This window comes from Rousettus aegyptiacus, unplaced genomic scaffold, assembly GCF_014176215.1.
Source record: "Rousettus aegyptiacus isolate mRouAeg1 unplaced genomic scaffold, mRouAeg1.p scaffold_m13_p_11, whole genome shotgun sequence".
NCBI classification, from domain to species: Eukaryota; Metazoa; Chordata; class Mammalia; order Chiroptera; family Pteropodidae; genus Rousettus; species Rousettus aegyptiacus.
In genome coordinates, this window is record NW_023416286.1 from 23,796,620 (window position 1) to 23,812,361 (window position 15,742).

The 15,742-nt window shown below is 39.1% G+C and overlaps 1 protein-coding gene across 12 annotated transcripts in view; it reads right to left on the bottom strand.

Annotated features, from left to right (window-relative positions):
* MTUS1 (microtubule associated scaffold protein 1) overlaps positions 1–15,742 on the bottom strand; it is a 132,613-nt gene that overhangs the window by 10,906 nt on the left and 105,965 nt on the right. For all 12 annotated transcript variants that reach the window (XM_016129939.2, XM_016130015.2, XM_016129969.2 and 9 more), the window contains one exon: positions 14,875–14,941. In XM_016129939.2, coding sequence (XP_015985425.2) covers positions 14,875–14,941 — 67 coding nt within the window. The remainder of the gene's footprint in view (positions 1–14,874; positions 14,942–15,742) is intronic.

Genomic DNA, 15,742 nt, shown 5'->3' on the forward strand with positions numbered 1-15,742 from the left:
CCACATGGTGGTAGAAATACCGGTCACTCACTCCTTATCAGTATTCTTTCAGAGGTAAAATGGGCCATATTGAAATAATGACAATAATAGTGTCTGCTAAAGATAATCCTTAAAATTCAAATAAACCCACAAACATTTATTGAAGGGGAAAGGAACTAGCATTAGAAACAAAAACTACTACTCAATGACTGGCACGGAATGGGGCTCCCTACACATGTTATCAATCTCATCTAACCTTACAGAAGTCCTGTGAGAACCTTGTTTCTAAATGTAAATATACCTAAGGAAACCAACAGAAAGGGTAACTAATTGGCCCATGGGCACATAGCTAGTAAGGGGTAGAGGACTGGATTGCAATAAGCAGTTTGGATTCCGATTCTGTCTACACCCAAAGCCTGTGTTCCTTCTACCCCACCCAGCTGCCTCTTGTGCCAGCAACTGTTGAGCAATAAGATGGAACCTCTCTTTGGGAGGCTCACTGTCTAACTGAGAAGGCAAGGCCTACACGTACGAGAAGCAGCAACACTAGGTAGTACCTAAGGGCTGAATGAATGGCCCTCGAGCTGGTTTATATCCAGCCAGGGTGATACAAAAGGTTTGGTCAGCAGATTAAAAAAAAAAAATTAATATACATAATTCAATTTACTATCTTAATCATTTTAAGTGTACAGTTCTGGGGCACTAAGTACATTCAAATTGTTGTGCAACCATCACCATCACCCATCTACAGAACGTTTTTCCCCCAAACTGAAACTCCCAACCAATTAAATGATAACTCCACTCTTCACCCTTCTCCTCAGCCCCTGACAACCACCATCCTACTTTCTGTCTCTATGAATTTGACTGCTCTAGGGACCTCATCAAGAGGAATCATACAATATTTTTCCTTTTGTGACTGGCTTATTTCACCTACTGTAATGTTTCTAAGGTTCAACCATGTCTTAGTGTGTGTCAGAATTTCCTGCCCTTTTTAAAGCTGTATAATATTCTTTTGTAGGTATAAACCACATACTGCTGATCCATTCATCCCTCAGTGGACGCGAGGGTTGCTTCTACCTTCTGGCTATTGTGAATAATGCTGCTATGAACATGGGGTAACAAATATATGTTTAAGTCCCTGTTTCCAGTTCTTTGGGAACATATACCCAGAAGTGGAATTGCTGGATCATATATTTCTATTATTACTTGAGCATCTGTCACATTGTTTTTTTTCATAACGGCTGTACCATTTTACATTTCTACCAGCAGTGCACAAGGGTTCCAGTGTCTCTACATCCTCACCCAAACTAATTTTTTTCCTTTTTTAATAATAGCCATCCTAATGGGTATGAACTGGTATCTCATTGTGGTTTTGATTAGGTCAACAGATTTCTTCATTGAGCCATGTAACATAGATATAATTTTATATTGAGGGTAAAAACTGTTTTCCACCATTAGAAATGGTGGGAGGACTACACAGTGAGACTTGGGAACTAGAACATTCACAAGGCAGAAAATATGAAGATAAGACCCAAGAAGGTACTAGATGTAGGCCAGATTACAGAGGTCATAATATGGAATATCACTGATAACTCAGTGCTTTGGGACTAAATGCTGAAAGTTATTTTCTTTCAAAAAATTAGTAAAAAACAATGGCTATGTTGATTGCTACAGAACACATTCTTCACATTTACTTTTCTTCTTATTGTACTAATTACCAAAGGAGAAAGCAATGATTCAGGAAGGCAAATGTTAGTTAAAGGAGTAAACGTAACCTTAACTTCTGCCGGCTTTACAAAGTACACAAATAAAACATGGAGCTACAAGCTTCCTTGTGTGAATTCTGTATTAGAACTCTATATAAAGTAGGCAATAGAAAAATATTTGGCAAGCAGTCAATAAAGGCATTGGAAAGCTTCCTAGTCTGAGAAATCTTGTTTTCAGAGCCTTTCCACTTAATTCCCTTAGAACTCCAGATATCAGCCAAGTAAAAAAAAAAAAAAATTAAAAAAATTTTTAAAAAGGTGGGGGTAAATGATGACACTATCCTAGCCCATCTAGATGCTCATGTAGGAGAAAGACTAAAGCGCTTCTAGAGGGAAGCTTGCCACTGAGAGCGGGGTGAAGGGAGGACAGACAGGAGGGAGGCGGAAGGAAGCTGGGTCAGATGGGGGGCGAGGGCTTTACCGCTGTTGGTACACAGTCCAGAGTGCAGGCCGAGCTCCAGACGGTGACATCAGCCTGCAGCTGTGCACGGACCTTTGCTCTGTTTACCGCCCTGGTGTGCTGAGTGGAGAACAGCTGGGCTGAAATAATCACTCACACAAAGGGCTTTGCTCTGAATTAACAGGGCTGGGCTCCCGAGGAAACGTTCATTTGGCACGAAGACTCACGAAATACTTTAAGGGACACACACATAGATCAAGGGTCCTCAGAATGCTCCTGGACACACTGTGTGGAGGGCGAGTGGGATCATCGCCCCAGGTTTTAGTCACGAACTTTTTCTTGTACTTATTAAAGTTCGGGAGAGATTTCTAATGCCACTCCTGTTCTGAGTCCCGTCTCTTCCCGTTTATCCTCCTCAGTTCTGCTTGCTTTCGGTCAATCAGACCCCAACAAAGCCCAAACCAAATATAAAATCTTTCAGAATTTTAACTAAAAAGCAAGTTTTCTCACTGTTAGGTGATATGGTTTTTAAGAAGTTATTGCATGAATACAAAATCCACACAAGTACAAAGCAGTCCTTTTGTCCTCAGTGTTTTAATAATTTTAAAAAGCATGTCTGTGATTAAGGCACCAGAATACCACTGCCTGTAGAAAAACTGATAGATTATAACTTTTGTATACATATTGGAGAAGTGCAAAAGCTATCTCCAGCAACCTACCCTCAAATGAGAAATAACGGTTTTCAGAAATAAGAAAGAAAGAAAGCAGCTGATTTACAAAATCAGCCCTAAAACATAAGGCCATGTTACAGGTCAGAAGTTGAAGTTTTCACTCCAGGATGAACCAGACCTGAGAATTTCAGGACAACGACAGAACAGAAACACTCCCTGTTTAAAACATGAACAACTGAGCAAGGAAAAGATATTTCGGAAGAAGTGGTAAAATGCTTCATATTTTTCCGTTTTAAATAATTCTTTGGATGACATCTAGAAAAGGTCCAATGTCACAGTCAAATATAGCCTTTGAGAAATAGAACTGTTCGCCTCAGCTTCTTTAGTTAGCAGTCATCCCTGAGGGGCAGAAATGAAGCCATTACCTAATTATTCCTGGCCGGCTTTCCTAAGGGGGAGGTCAGATTTTTATTATTTCCATATCATAGAGACTGATTTCTCTCTGGTGATTGATAAATGAACTGTTTGCAGAGAAATACATTACATGATCATGGTCCTAAATTGTGACTATCCTTTTGAAATAATAGAGATTTCTTAATTTTTATATCTGAGTAGCATGCTTTATCATGAAACAACCACAAACATTTTAATTCCCCCAAACATAAATGTCTTAATAAAACTAGAACACTTTGGTTAATCTCAGCCACACCATTTACCTATGTGATTTGGACAAATTACTTAAGCTTTCTAAGTTTGCATCTTCTAATTTTTAAAATGGAGATAATATTTTAGTGTCTCCCCTATAGGATTAAGTAATGCATGTGAAGCACCTGGCCCAGTGCCTGATAAAGGCTACTGTTACTGCTAGCCTTGAAAAGCTCACCAATTCAAATGTATCTGAAGAGTCCTCAGAGACAGGCTTGGGGTCCATGACAGAATGTGACAGTTACAGAGAAGCACTGCTTGTCTAATAAAGAACACATACCATATACACACGACAGGGAGCCACAGGACACATCCACCTCAAACCTTCACTTTCTACTCCTATTGTTCTTGACAGTATACACAACAGAATTCTCCCAACTTTTAGGCGATTTTGTCCAAATTGGATATAAATTATAAAAAGGAAAAGGAACAATAAAACTGGGGAGGTATGGTCACACGGAAGCTCATGCAAATTTCGGTGAGGCCATATAAGAGACTGTGACGGAAAGAAAAGACAAACAGGAAAATAAGATGACTTCATTCCCCAAAAGTATACACATTCTCTCTAGATGCTTCCAGCAGGCCTGCTGTGGGTGCCGACCCTTCCTTGAGCAAGTTCTCCTTCTCTGTGCCATCTATCAGAAATGACTGCATCGGACTTTATTTGCCTGCTTTGGGTCCCTCTCTCAACCGCTCTCTGGCTACCTGGGAAGTCAGACACTTGCTTTTAGTTCTGGGCACTTTTGTTCCTTTCTTCAATAATATGCACTTCTTAGGGTAAACATTTTTTTTTTTTCCAACTTAACTGCGGAACAATTTAGTTATAGAAAAGGTACAGAGTACAGATAGTTCCTATATACTTTTCATCTAGCTTCCCCAAATGTTAACATCTTACATAATCATGGGACATTTGTCAAATTAAGTTTTAACACTGATAAAATATTATTAGCCCTAACAGCAATCCCAGACCTTTTTTGGCACCAGGGACCTGTGCTCTTATGAGAATCTAATGCCTGATGACCTGAGGCGGAGGTGAGGTAGTGATGCTAGCGCTGGGGAGCAGCTGCAAATACAGATGAAGCTTTGCTCACTCACCTGCTGCTCACCACCTCCTACTGTGCGGCCCGGTTCCTAATGGGGCAGGGCAGGGCGGGGGTGGGGGTGGGGGGGTGCTTGGGGACTCCTGCTCTATTACAGATTTTATTCGGATTTTACTAGGTTTTCTACTAATGCCCTTTTCTAAATAATAAACTTTTAATTTTAGAATTAAATTTTAGGTTTTTCCAAGGATAGAGTTCCCACATACCTCTCATACAGTTGCCCCTAAAATTAACACTGTATATTACCATGGGCCATTTTGTCAAACCTAAGACAGTACGTTATTATTAACTAAACTCTCAACTTTATCCATTTTTCCTGTCCCAGGATCCAAGTCAAGATACCACCCTGCATTTAGCTGTCATGTCTCCTTACTCTTCTCTAATCTGTGTATCTTTCCTTGTTTTTCATAATCTTGACAATTTTAAAGAATCGGGTATTTTGTAGAATGTTTTTCAATTTGGGCCAGTCTGTTTTCTCTGCATATTCCTTTTGACCTTTATAATTTACTAATATACAGTTGTTAAAAAAAAAAAAAAGACAGAACATTTTTATGTATTGATCCTTAAGAAATGTTAAGAGGAAAAGCAAAGTGCAAAACAGCATGTATAATATGCTGCCAACAGTGTATAAAAGGGAGAGACAAATATATATCTTATCTTACTTCTCTGTACCCTCACCCCAGAACCATGAATGGGGACACACCACCCTCTACCACAGCCACATGATTATTTCATAGTATTATTCCATGAAGGGAAATCCAGTCATGACATGCTTCCAGGGCAAGTGACTATGTGGGTTACTCTCTTAAGCCAAAATCTAATCTGTTTAAAATTGGAGATAGTAATATAACCAAACAAAGTAACCAAGGTACCATTTTACAAAAAGTAAGCTGCTACTTTGTGGAGAGGCAACAGCCTACAGAACCACAAAAGGGTTGGGAACCTAGATTATCCAATGATAGGCATTTCCAACTTTCTGAGTATCAGTTTCCTGAAATGCAAGGTAGGAATAAGTACTACCTGTTCTACTAACTTTATAGTTTGGTGAAGATAAAGTGCAATAGGTAGTAGTATATTGTGTAGAGTGAGTCTTCACAGGCTGTCTGGAATGATCATTTATTCATAAGCACCAAGTTTTGTTTCTATAAAGGTACTACTTTTTCACACAACCAAGAAATTTTGCAAATCTGTGGCAGACAAATGTCTTTTACTAGATTTCAAAACAAGCTATAAATGGCTTTCTGATTGCTCTTGGGGATTATATTAATTTGACGTGAACTGATTTCAAAGCCTTTCACTAGTCATAACTTATTAGAAAATTACTTTTACAAAATACCTGTATTATCAAATCAGTTCTCCCATAAATAATATCACTTAACCTTTAAAACTCAGTTCATACTTTACAAAGGACTCTCACATTTATTATTAAATGTAATACAATAACAGAGATAAAAGGAAAAATAAATGATAATAGAATAATAGTTGGGGACTTTAATACCCCACTCTTGACAATGGATAGATCATCCAAAGAATCAATAAGAACACAGCAGATCTGAATAGTACTATAGATCAAATACATCTAATAGACATTAACAGGACATTCTGTCTAGCAACAGCAGAATACACATTCTTAAGCAAGCACCCATGGAACATAATCCAGGATAGACCACATGTTAGGCCAAAAAACAAGTCTTAGCAAATTCAAGATTGAAATCTTACCAAGTATCTTTTTTGACCACAATGGTAGTATAAAACTAGGAATCAATACAAGAGGAAAACTGGAAAATTCATGAACACACAGAAATTAAACAACAGTTTCCTGAACAACAGAACAAAAAATAAAGGAAAAATTTTTAAGTTTCTTGAGTCAAACGAAAATGGAAACGCAATATTCCATAATGTATGGGATGCAGCGAAAGCATTAAAAAGTTCTAAGAGGGAAGTTCATAGCAATAAATGCCTACTTTAAAAAGAAAGATCTCAAATAAATAACCTAACTCTACTCCTTAAGGCAAGGGCCCCCAACACCTGGGCCATGAACTGGTACCACAGGTGGTGAGCAGCGGGTGAGCTAGCAAAGCTTCATCTGTATTTGCAGCCACTCCCCAGTGCTATCATCACTGCCTCAGCTCCACCTCAGATCATCAGGCAGTAGATTCTCATAGGAGCACCAGTCCCTGGTGCCAAAAAGGTTGAGGACTGCTGCTCTAGACTACATAAAAGAGAAAGCGTGGTGAAGTTGTTTGAAAGGTTAAAAAATCATTTGATATAAACAGTAGTTTGCACCAATGACTACCTTTGGAATCACTTTGAGTTAAGAGTGCAAGAAGTCTGGTTAGATTAAAATATGTCTTGTTATTATCTATTAGGGAAGAGTGACTTGTCTCTACCAAAAACATTGTACAAATTGTCTAATCAACACTTCATAGTGTCTTGATGCTACCTCACTCTTTACAGAATATGTTAATTCTTTCACTGTTCTAGATCGGTCTACAGTTGTGGTTTAACAAGGAAGTAGATAAAGAAGAATAAATTGAGCCCAAAGTTAGCAGAAAAAAGGATATAATAATGTTTTGAATTAATAAAATTGTATTATCTTAAATCTCATTTACTTAAAGAGGAAACTGAAATGGCAGAATTGGGTCTGGAACTCAATCCGCCAGTGTTTTTCAGTGCAGGTTCTACAGCACAGAACACAGAGCCTGATCTAAGAGGATCTTTTCTCAACTTGGGATGCATAAGAGAGAAGTTAATTCTTATATGCAATGGATACCTCAGGGTATTAGGGCTTAATTCTCTTGTGAAAGCTAGAAAGACTGTAAAATAAGGCAGGCAAAAAATGACCTTTCCCTCACTATACAAATTCTTCCTTGCATGTGGGATGATGACCTGGCCCAGTCAACTGATCTTAGTACATAGGTGCTGGCTGGGCATCCACAGAGCCAACAAAAGGCTTTGCTGTTTTTCAACTTACTCACTGGCCAACACCACGTTACCAAACAGATGCTCTCGTACCCACAACAGCAAACATTCCATGGACCGATGAAAACATTTAGGCATGAAAGTGGACTGGAGATGAAAACCTGCTGAATAATGGACATAATGCTCTAAGCTTAAGTCCTGAGAAAAATAAGACTTTAAGGAAATCACATTTCAATCAAAAGAATACATTTGATGTTAATAGAAAGATGATTTTGAGTCAGGTACTATTCTGGCTCTCCTCCCCAATAATTCATGTTTAGGGTACGAAGTTCAAAATGGCAGGTAAACATCATTGATATGCATAGAATTTAGAAGCCTGTGTACAAAAATGGACTCAATTCAGTTAAAGCTACTTGCTATTATTTACTCTCCTACTGTGCTTGATTCTTATATACATTTTTACATAAAAGAAACAATATTCTAGATAGCTAGTGTGGTGTCAAAGTGTGGTCCAGGGAGCACTTGCATCAGGATCACCTGGATGATCATTAAAAGCAGATTCTTGGAATCCATCCCAAGCCACCTGAGTCATAACTGGGAATCTGCATTTCAGTCAGGTGTACTTTATCACACAATGAAGTTTGAGAACCACGGTTTTAGACAAGTGACATTAAATTAGGGAAAACTGAACATATCAAAAATGAACAAGGATAAGTAGGACAAGGAAGAAGACCCAATGGGCTCTCAAAAAAGTTACCTTGGTAATACTATGCATCTGTACAGGAGGAAGAAAACAGCCAGCTCAAGTCTATGTTTAAAACAGTCAGACACAGACAGGAAAAAAATGATCTAAGTTTGAGGTGGTTTCAATTCCATCTTCAATAAACTCAGCGAGATAATTCTTTTTTGATGTACAGGTTTTTATTAATAGATATTTTATTAAAGTCCACTTCAAAAATCACTTCTGGAATTCTGCACCTCCAAAGCGACTTAATTATAAAGAGTTTTAAAATTACTTTAATACATAGTCTTGTTAAACCACAACTGTAGACAAAACTAGAACGGTGAAAGAATTAACACGTTCCATAAGGTGTGAGGTAGACTTAAGTTCATAGACACTGTGAAGTGTTGATTAGACAATCTGTACAATGTTTTTGGTAGAGACAAGTCGCTCTTCCCTAATAGGTAATAACAAGACATATTTTAATCTAACCAGACTTCTTGTACTCTTAACTCAAACAAAGTGATTCCAAAGGTAGTCATTGGTGCAAACTACTGTTTATATCAAATGATTTTTTAACCTTTCAAACAACTTCACCATGCTTTCTTTTTCTTTTATGTAGTCTAGACCAGCAGTCCCCAATCTTTTTGGCACCAAGGATTGGTGCTCCTATGAGAATCTAACGCCTGATGATCTAGGTAGAGCAGAGGTGGTGATGCTCGTGCTGAGGAGCAGCTGTGAACACAGATGAGACTGCGCTAGCTCGCTTGCCGCTCGCCTGCTGCTGGGCGGCCCGGTTCCTAACAGGCTACGGACCGGTACCTGTCTGCGGCCTGGGAGTTGGGAACCCCTGGTCTAGACATTCTGGGTCCTTATCTAGGTGCTTTACTTTCCTAACTTATCAACCTTAGAAAAGTTATTTAAATTTTAAGCCTCAATTTTATTTCATAAAATGCAAACCAGCAGACTTACAGCTCAACAACTGATGTTAGGAAAGCACAGGCACTCAGCAAGTGTTAACGTCATAAACATCGCATAATTTTTACATAGAGAGGGCAAAATCAACTAGCCTTTATGTCATTATTATGAAAATTCCAAAAATTTTTAGAGAATTGAGAATAAAATTTGGTTTATATTATGAAATAGAAACACAGGACAAATGTATAATAAATGTTAGTTATGAATTCTGATGGCTAAAAAATAGTTTTTAAATACCAGTTTCTTCACTTAAATTCCAATGATTAAAAAAAAAAAAAAAAACAAACAGAAACCCCAAAAGATAATGATGGCTCTCTATTACACCAATATGACTACAAAGAATCAGAATGACACATTTATCCCCTACTCAGAGGCCAAACGTTTGCCATGGATGTAAGCTATTAAATTGAACTATAATCAACTTGGAGGGCTGACACTTTCAAAATGATCTAATTAGCTGGGATTGTCAAACATAAAGTAAAATGTTTCCAAGAGAATTATAGCTTGCTTTACTTTATTATTCGTTCCTAGAAACAGAGAAGTTATTTTTCAACAGTTTGCAGGAAAACATTTATACACAAAAACCATGAAGTATTAGCATATTATAAGGATAAGAGCAACTTTCCCTAGCTACTGTCCTCACGAGTAAAATCATTCATTCACTGAAGTACTTAATTCCAGGCATGAGATGCTAGCTATAGAGCTACGAAGATGAAGGTGAGACTGGCCTTGCCCTTAAGAGCTCATGGTTCTGGACTGTGAGAAGAGGTCTATCGACAAATAAAAGAGCAAAGAATCTTGAAGGGCATAGTAGAAGTCATAATTAACTAACTTACTTGAAAGGTTTGGGTGAAACTCAAATGAAGACAAGATATTTTAGGTAGGACTGAAAATATGAATAATGAGAAGACATTCGAGAGGCAAAAAATAGAAAGGTGGTAGAAGCATTTCAGGCAGAGAGGACAACATGTGACAAAGATGTGCAAAGGAGGTATGAATAAACCCATGGCTGGGATCTGGGGAGGGGAAAGAAAATGTAAAGAAAGGGAAACGAGTGTCCAGACATCATGAGTTGGACTGCGAGGTTATAGTCAAATCATACGTGGTGGCTTTAGTATGTCTAGACTTTTTCCTAAAGCCAAAATGGAGTCATTTATGTTTGTTAAAAATGTCCAGTAGAGAACCCATGTGAGATTTATTTAAAATACAATCCTGATAGCGTATGGAGAGAAGCAGGCCTGGAGACAAGGTGACCTGTTAAGGGATCATTGTAATATGGTCTAGATGAGAAGTTTTGGGGCTTAAGTTAGAGCAGCAGCGGCAGCTGGAATGCTGCGGAGAGCCAGATATGAGCAATATTTAGAACACAGACTGATATGTGAAGGATGGGGGAAAAGGAGTCTGACCTCAGTTGTTGGCTGGCGGGGCGGGGCAGGGGGCGGGGGCGGGTAAGTGAATAATAATGCCACCACAGAAGATGGTGAAGAGACTCTGAGGAATAGGTTTGAATGATTAGACACTGCAGAGTGTTCCGGAAGCAAGGGGCTGGAGAGTCAGGAAGGTCTGATTATGCTGGATTGGCTCTTCTGGAGCAGCTCTTCACTAGGAAAAGCACATTCGGAGCCTGGGAAGGAGAGAACTAGAGAAATAAATCAGTAAGTCATCACCCCTACAGGGTGTACTTGAAGCCACAGGGATGGATGGGAAAAGAGCTGACAATGAAACCCTCGCTACACTACAATGCTATTTAAGGGTAAGTGAAATTATGATAAATCCACTCAATAGACTTCCCCACAATCATTAAACATGACCATAATGAAGACTATGAGGCAATACAGAAAAGTGCCTGACATCAGTCGAAAAGACCAGAGCATACATAAAATAATGTGGATGGATCTTAAAAACATTATGCTATGTGAAAGAAGCTAGACACAAAAGAAATGCACTGTTTATTTCCATTTCTATGAAATTCTAGAAGAGACGAAACTAACCTGTGGTGATAAAAATCAGATCAGTGTTTGCTTCTAGTGGAAGTGGAGTCTCCTAGAAAGGGCCATGAGGGAATGTTCTGGGAATGATAGGAATCTTCTATACCTTGAGAAAGGTGTAGGCTACATGAGTATATGTGTGTGGGTGTGTGTGTCAAAACTGATAGAAAAATATGCATCCCATTGCATGTAAATTACACCTTACTAAAAAAATCAGAGTTCGTATTTGTATACATTCATATAAAGACAAGGGAATATACAAAAATAAAATGTATGTCAGAGTAGTGGAGCTATGAGCTATTTTCCTCCCACATCACAATTTTCTTTACTTTTCGCATACTGTTCTTAAAGAAAAAAGAACTTTAAAACCTCAAACCATAGATATGTATCAATTACCCATAAATATGGAAAGCATTGTATGTATTTTTTTCATAGGAAGCAGGAAAGAACCTCTGCAATTAAGGAGTTCACTCTCTGAAGACAACAGGAAAACACCAGATACAAGAAATAATACGGTGAGGAATCGAAGACTCGCCGGAGCAAACAGAGCCGCAGGGTTTGTTCTAAGAGGGACTGAGCGAGGGTTTTTGAAGAGTTTTTGCACACGCAAGTGAAAAGTCATTCCAGGAAGACGGTGTGGCTCGTAGGGGAGAAACATGCAGGCTACACGGGAAGTAAGCTGGGTTAACCTGGCGGTACAAAACACGTGTCAGGGTAACGAGTGAGAAAGTCAGTCCATGGAGAGGACAATGGGAGGCATTTAGGTTCTGAAGGTCGGTAGTGCAGACGCTACTTGGAAGTCTACTGCTCCTGCCTTTATGAGTTGTCCTTCATTCTTTGTGGTTCTTAGTCGTTCGGGAACTTTGTCCCAATTTATAATAGAGAAGGTAGAGAAAAATTATCCAGTGGGAGACTGACACCAATGGTCCCTCATTGTTTCAGAGGGAAAAGGTGGCTACTCAGATGATGGTGATGGTGGCAGCTCTCTTCTCTTGAGTTGCCTGTGATGGACCAAGCACTATGGCAGTTGCTTCATGTGTTACCATTTAATTCAAGCTCCCCAAGAGCCCAGCAAAATACACATGACTTCATATTACTAGGAAGGAAACTGTACTCAAAGAAATTAGGTAACTTCGAACTAGGAGTAAATGGACAAAAACCTGAACTATGGATTCCACACCCCAAACACTTCTACTGTATAGGCGAGGATCTATCACAACTCACTTCCATTTGAGTGAAGAGACAAAACCACCTGTCCTGAGGGATTTCTATTAATATTTCATCTAATTACTATTCCTTTCTACACTATAGTCTATGTTCTTAGAAAACAGCCAATTTGGTTAATAACTTTGCAGCTGTAAAAGTGCATATATTTTACTACTTACTATTCAATCTTACTACTTACTATTTCATTGCAGTTAACAATTGGTGCTAGACCCTTTGATACATGTTAACTCGTGTAAATTCACAACTACCCTTGAGGCAGACAGTTATGACTGCCATTTTTATAGGGAAAGCAATTGGGACAGACTGACAGGTAATATGACTTGCCCTAGGTCACCCAGCTACCAAAGTCTTAAATCTGAATATTGTGACAATTGTCTCACCACTTTGTACTCCTGCCTCAAATTTTAAAACTGAGTTTTAAACTTTGCTATGCAAACTTTTTTTTTTTTTTTTTTTTTTTACATCTCAGCTCATGGTGCAATAGAACTGGCAGCTTCAAGAGCATTCTTCCTGAACTGTTTCATCAGAAGAACTATAGAAAAGCTTCTCTTCTGTGCTCTCACTGAACCAAACCCTTCCCAAAATGCTTTATGCTGTTACTTGAGCAATTGGACCTTATTCAACAGCTGCAATGACACATTTTCTAAGAGTCTAGTCTTGGGCGACCGAATGATGCGAACAAGCCAACCATTGCATCCTGACCGTGAGAGAAGCGGTAAAAGCACACCAGAACACACTCTCCTTATCACAGACGGAAAGGTGAGAGTGGGTACAAACTGGTACGGCTATTTCCTGTCAGGCTATGTGACCAAGCGGAGGTGCTGAGTACCTGATTCCAATTTAAATCACTTAACTGTGCTATCCACTAAAAGGTAAAAAGAGGATTCCCCCCATTCAAGCAGAGTGAATGAGAACAGTGTTCCACTGGCGTTTCTGCCTTGTCTTGGGGAGAAGCTGAAACATGAACCACCAGGTAGGCTCATCTCCACCTCCACTGGGTTATAACGAACTCTGACATACACAGGAAAGGCCTCTTGCCTGATCTCCTAACTCTATCTGTATTACATTACTTAAGGCACAGACAAAAACAAATTAAGTTAGTCATTTAGGTAAACAAAAGGGCAGCAGTCTAGTTAGTAACAGGGCAGAAAGCCTTAAAAGTCTCTAAGAGCTGTTTCACAGCTGTGATTTTCTTAGCATTCTCAAGTCTTTGGGGTCCTGAAGTTCCTGTCTGTCTTAAAATTACTTTTCCACACAGAGTCTTTTAGTTGCATAGCCTTAAAACAAGATCAGGAGAAAAGGATGCCCTGTCAAGGTATTAAGAATCTGGAGGGTTTGCCAGGAGTTTAGCACTTTCCGCCACTGAGAGGTGAAAAGAGAAGAGGAATGCACAGAGGAGTCTTGGCCCCACACTCAGTGATTGATCTCTGCCCTGGGGAAGAGAAGACTAAGTCCAGCACATTATATTGTCAATGTTTAAATTCTGGTCTTATCCAAAGAAAAATGAGCATTTTCTCCTATAACTAGATGGACACAATTTTTATCTCTGCTCTCACCTTTGCATTATTTATACACATCCTTACATGCATTTTATATGGACACTGTTAGCAGACACAGAAAACTGCAAAGGGCAAGAAATTCAGCCTTTCAATGAACAAATCCAGACCTGGCTGAAGCTAAAGCAAAAAGCTGATTCTCTAAGGCTGAGGTGCCCGCAGCAGAGAGGGAAGCCCAAGGCGGTCAGTGCATTCCAACACGGATGTTGAGGTGGGGAAGGCAGGACTGTCTCTGTTGCATGAATTCTGAGGACTCTTCCAGGAGAGACGAGAACTAAAACAGAGTTCAGCCTGGAACAGCAGAGCTGGGCGGCGAGTGCTACAGACATTAGAGGCACGTGGCTTCCTATGAAACTGGGACTGATTCACTGCCAGTCCCATTCGAAAATGAGGTTAGCACAGAATGAGCCTTCTTCAGACGGGCTACCCCGATATGCAGCATCCTTCCAACTTTATACTCAACACTCACAAACCACCCCGAGAAAGTGAAACGTAATTATTATCAGCGAGGGAATTTTCTCAACACTTTACTATGAAAAGTGGTTCAGAAAAAAAACATGATGGAATTATTTCACAGGAATCCACACAATTACCAAAATCATTCCCTCTCTTCAGGAAGAGAAATGTTTTGGTCATCAGAAGGTCTGCTAAGCTTAGTAAGATCAGTGCCAGGAATTCTGTGAACTGGAGGTCAAGCTGCCAAGATTTAAAAGAAATGTCGATAGTAAATGTTTGCACAGATACCAGGGTGGGACAGCTAACAGCCGCCAGCATGCAACTCCGGCCACAGCACAGACATGCAAACCAGACTGTCTAATTTGTCCCTTGCCCCATAAAACTTAACAAGGAAAAAGCTCTTACCTAGCTCTCCCCGGAGGTTAACGAGTTCTTGAGATAGGGCTTTGTGTTGTTTCAGGGCTTCCTCCCGCTGCGGAAAACACACATCAAGTTACTAATGTTTTCAAGAGGGTCCCTTTCAGTAAGGCGCGCATTTGTTATCACTAGGAAAATGAGACTCAGAACAGAGAGACCAAGATAGGAATCATTTAGGCTAACAGTTTGTGTCGTTCGAAAACACAGATGTCCCTTAGTTGTTAAGGAACTGTGTGCTTCGAAAATCTGTACTTTCTCAGGTCTTCATGAAAGTTTCATCTGAAGCGCTGAATGGCCCTTTAAAAATATTTACTTTGAGCCATGCTTCACTGCCCAGCCACAGAAGCTTTCAGCTAATGCATACTGTACTTAAGACATAATTCATTCTCCTGCTCCAAGGGCAGTAAAGACCTAATTAGTTTAAGATAAATATTTAATGTTCTAAACATATGCACTTGTATGTACTTTGTACTATATCTGCAAATAAAAAAAAAAGTTTTGTTACAATCCTTTATTTCTAAAAGACACAAAGTTTGTTATAAAGCTATGGTGAAAAAAATAATACTTTAAAGGCAAAATTAATTTTACTCATCTATACATTATTTCCTTAGGATTATAATATTTTGGATTAACTATAATTCTAAGAAGATGTTAGAGAAATGAATTGAAGAAAACCAGGCAGTTGTTTACAGTATCAAAAAAGCAATTATCAACTACAAAAAACAATTTCCAAGTGACCAGCAACTCATTGCAATCACACACATACACACACTTAACACAAATAGAGCAATTAGATACCATTTCTTATAAAGCACAGTCCCTACCACAAGATTTAAGAAAGAAAAAGCAGAATTCA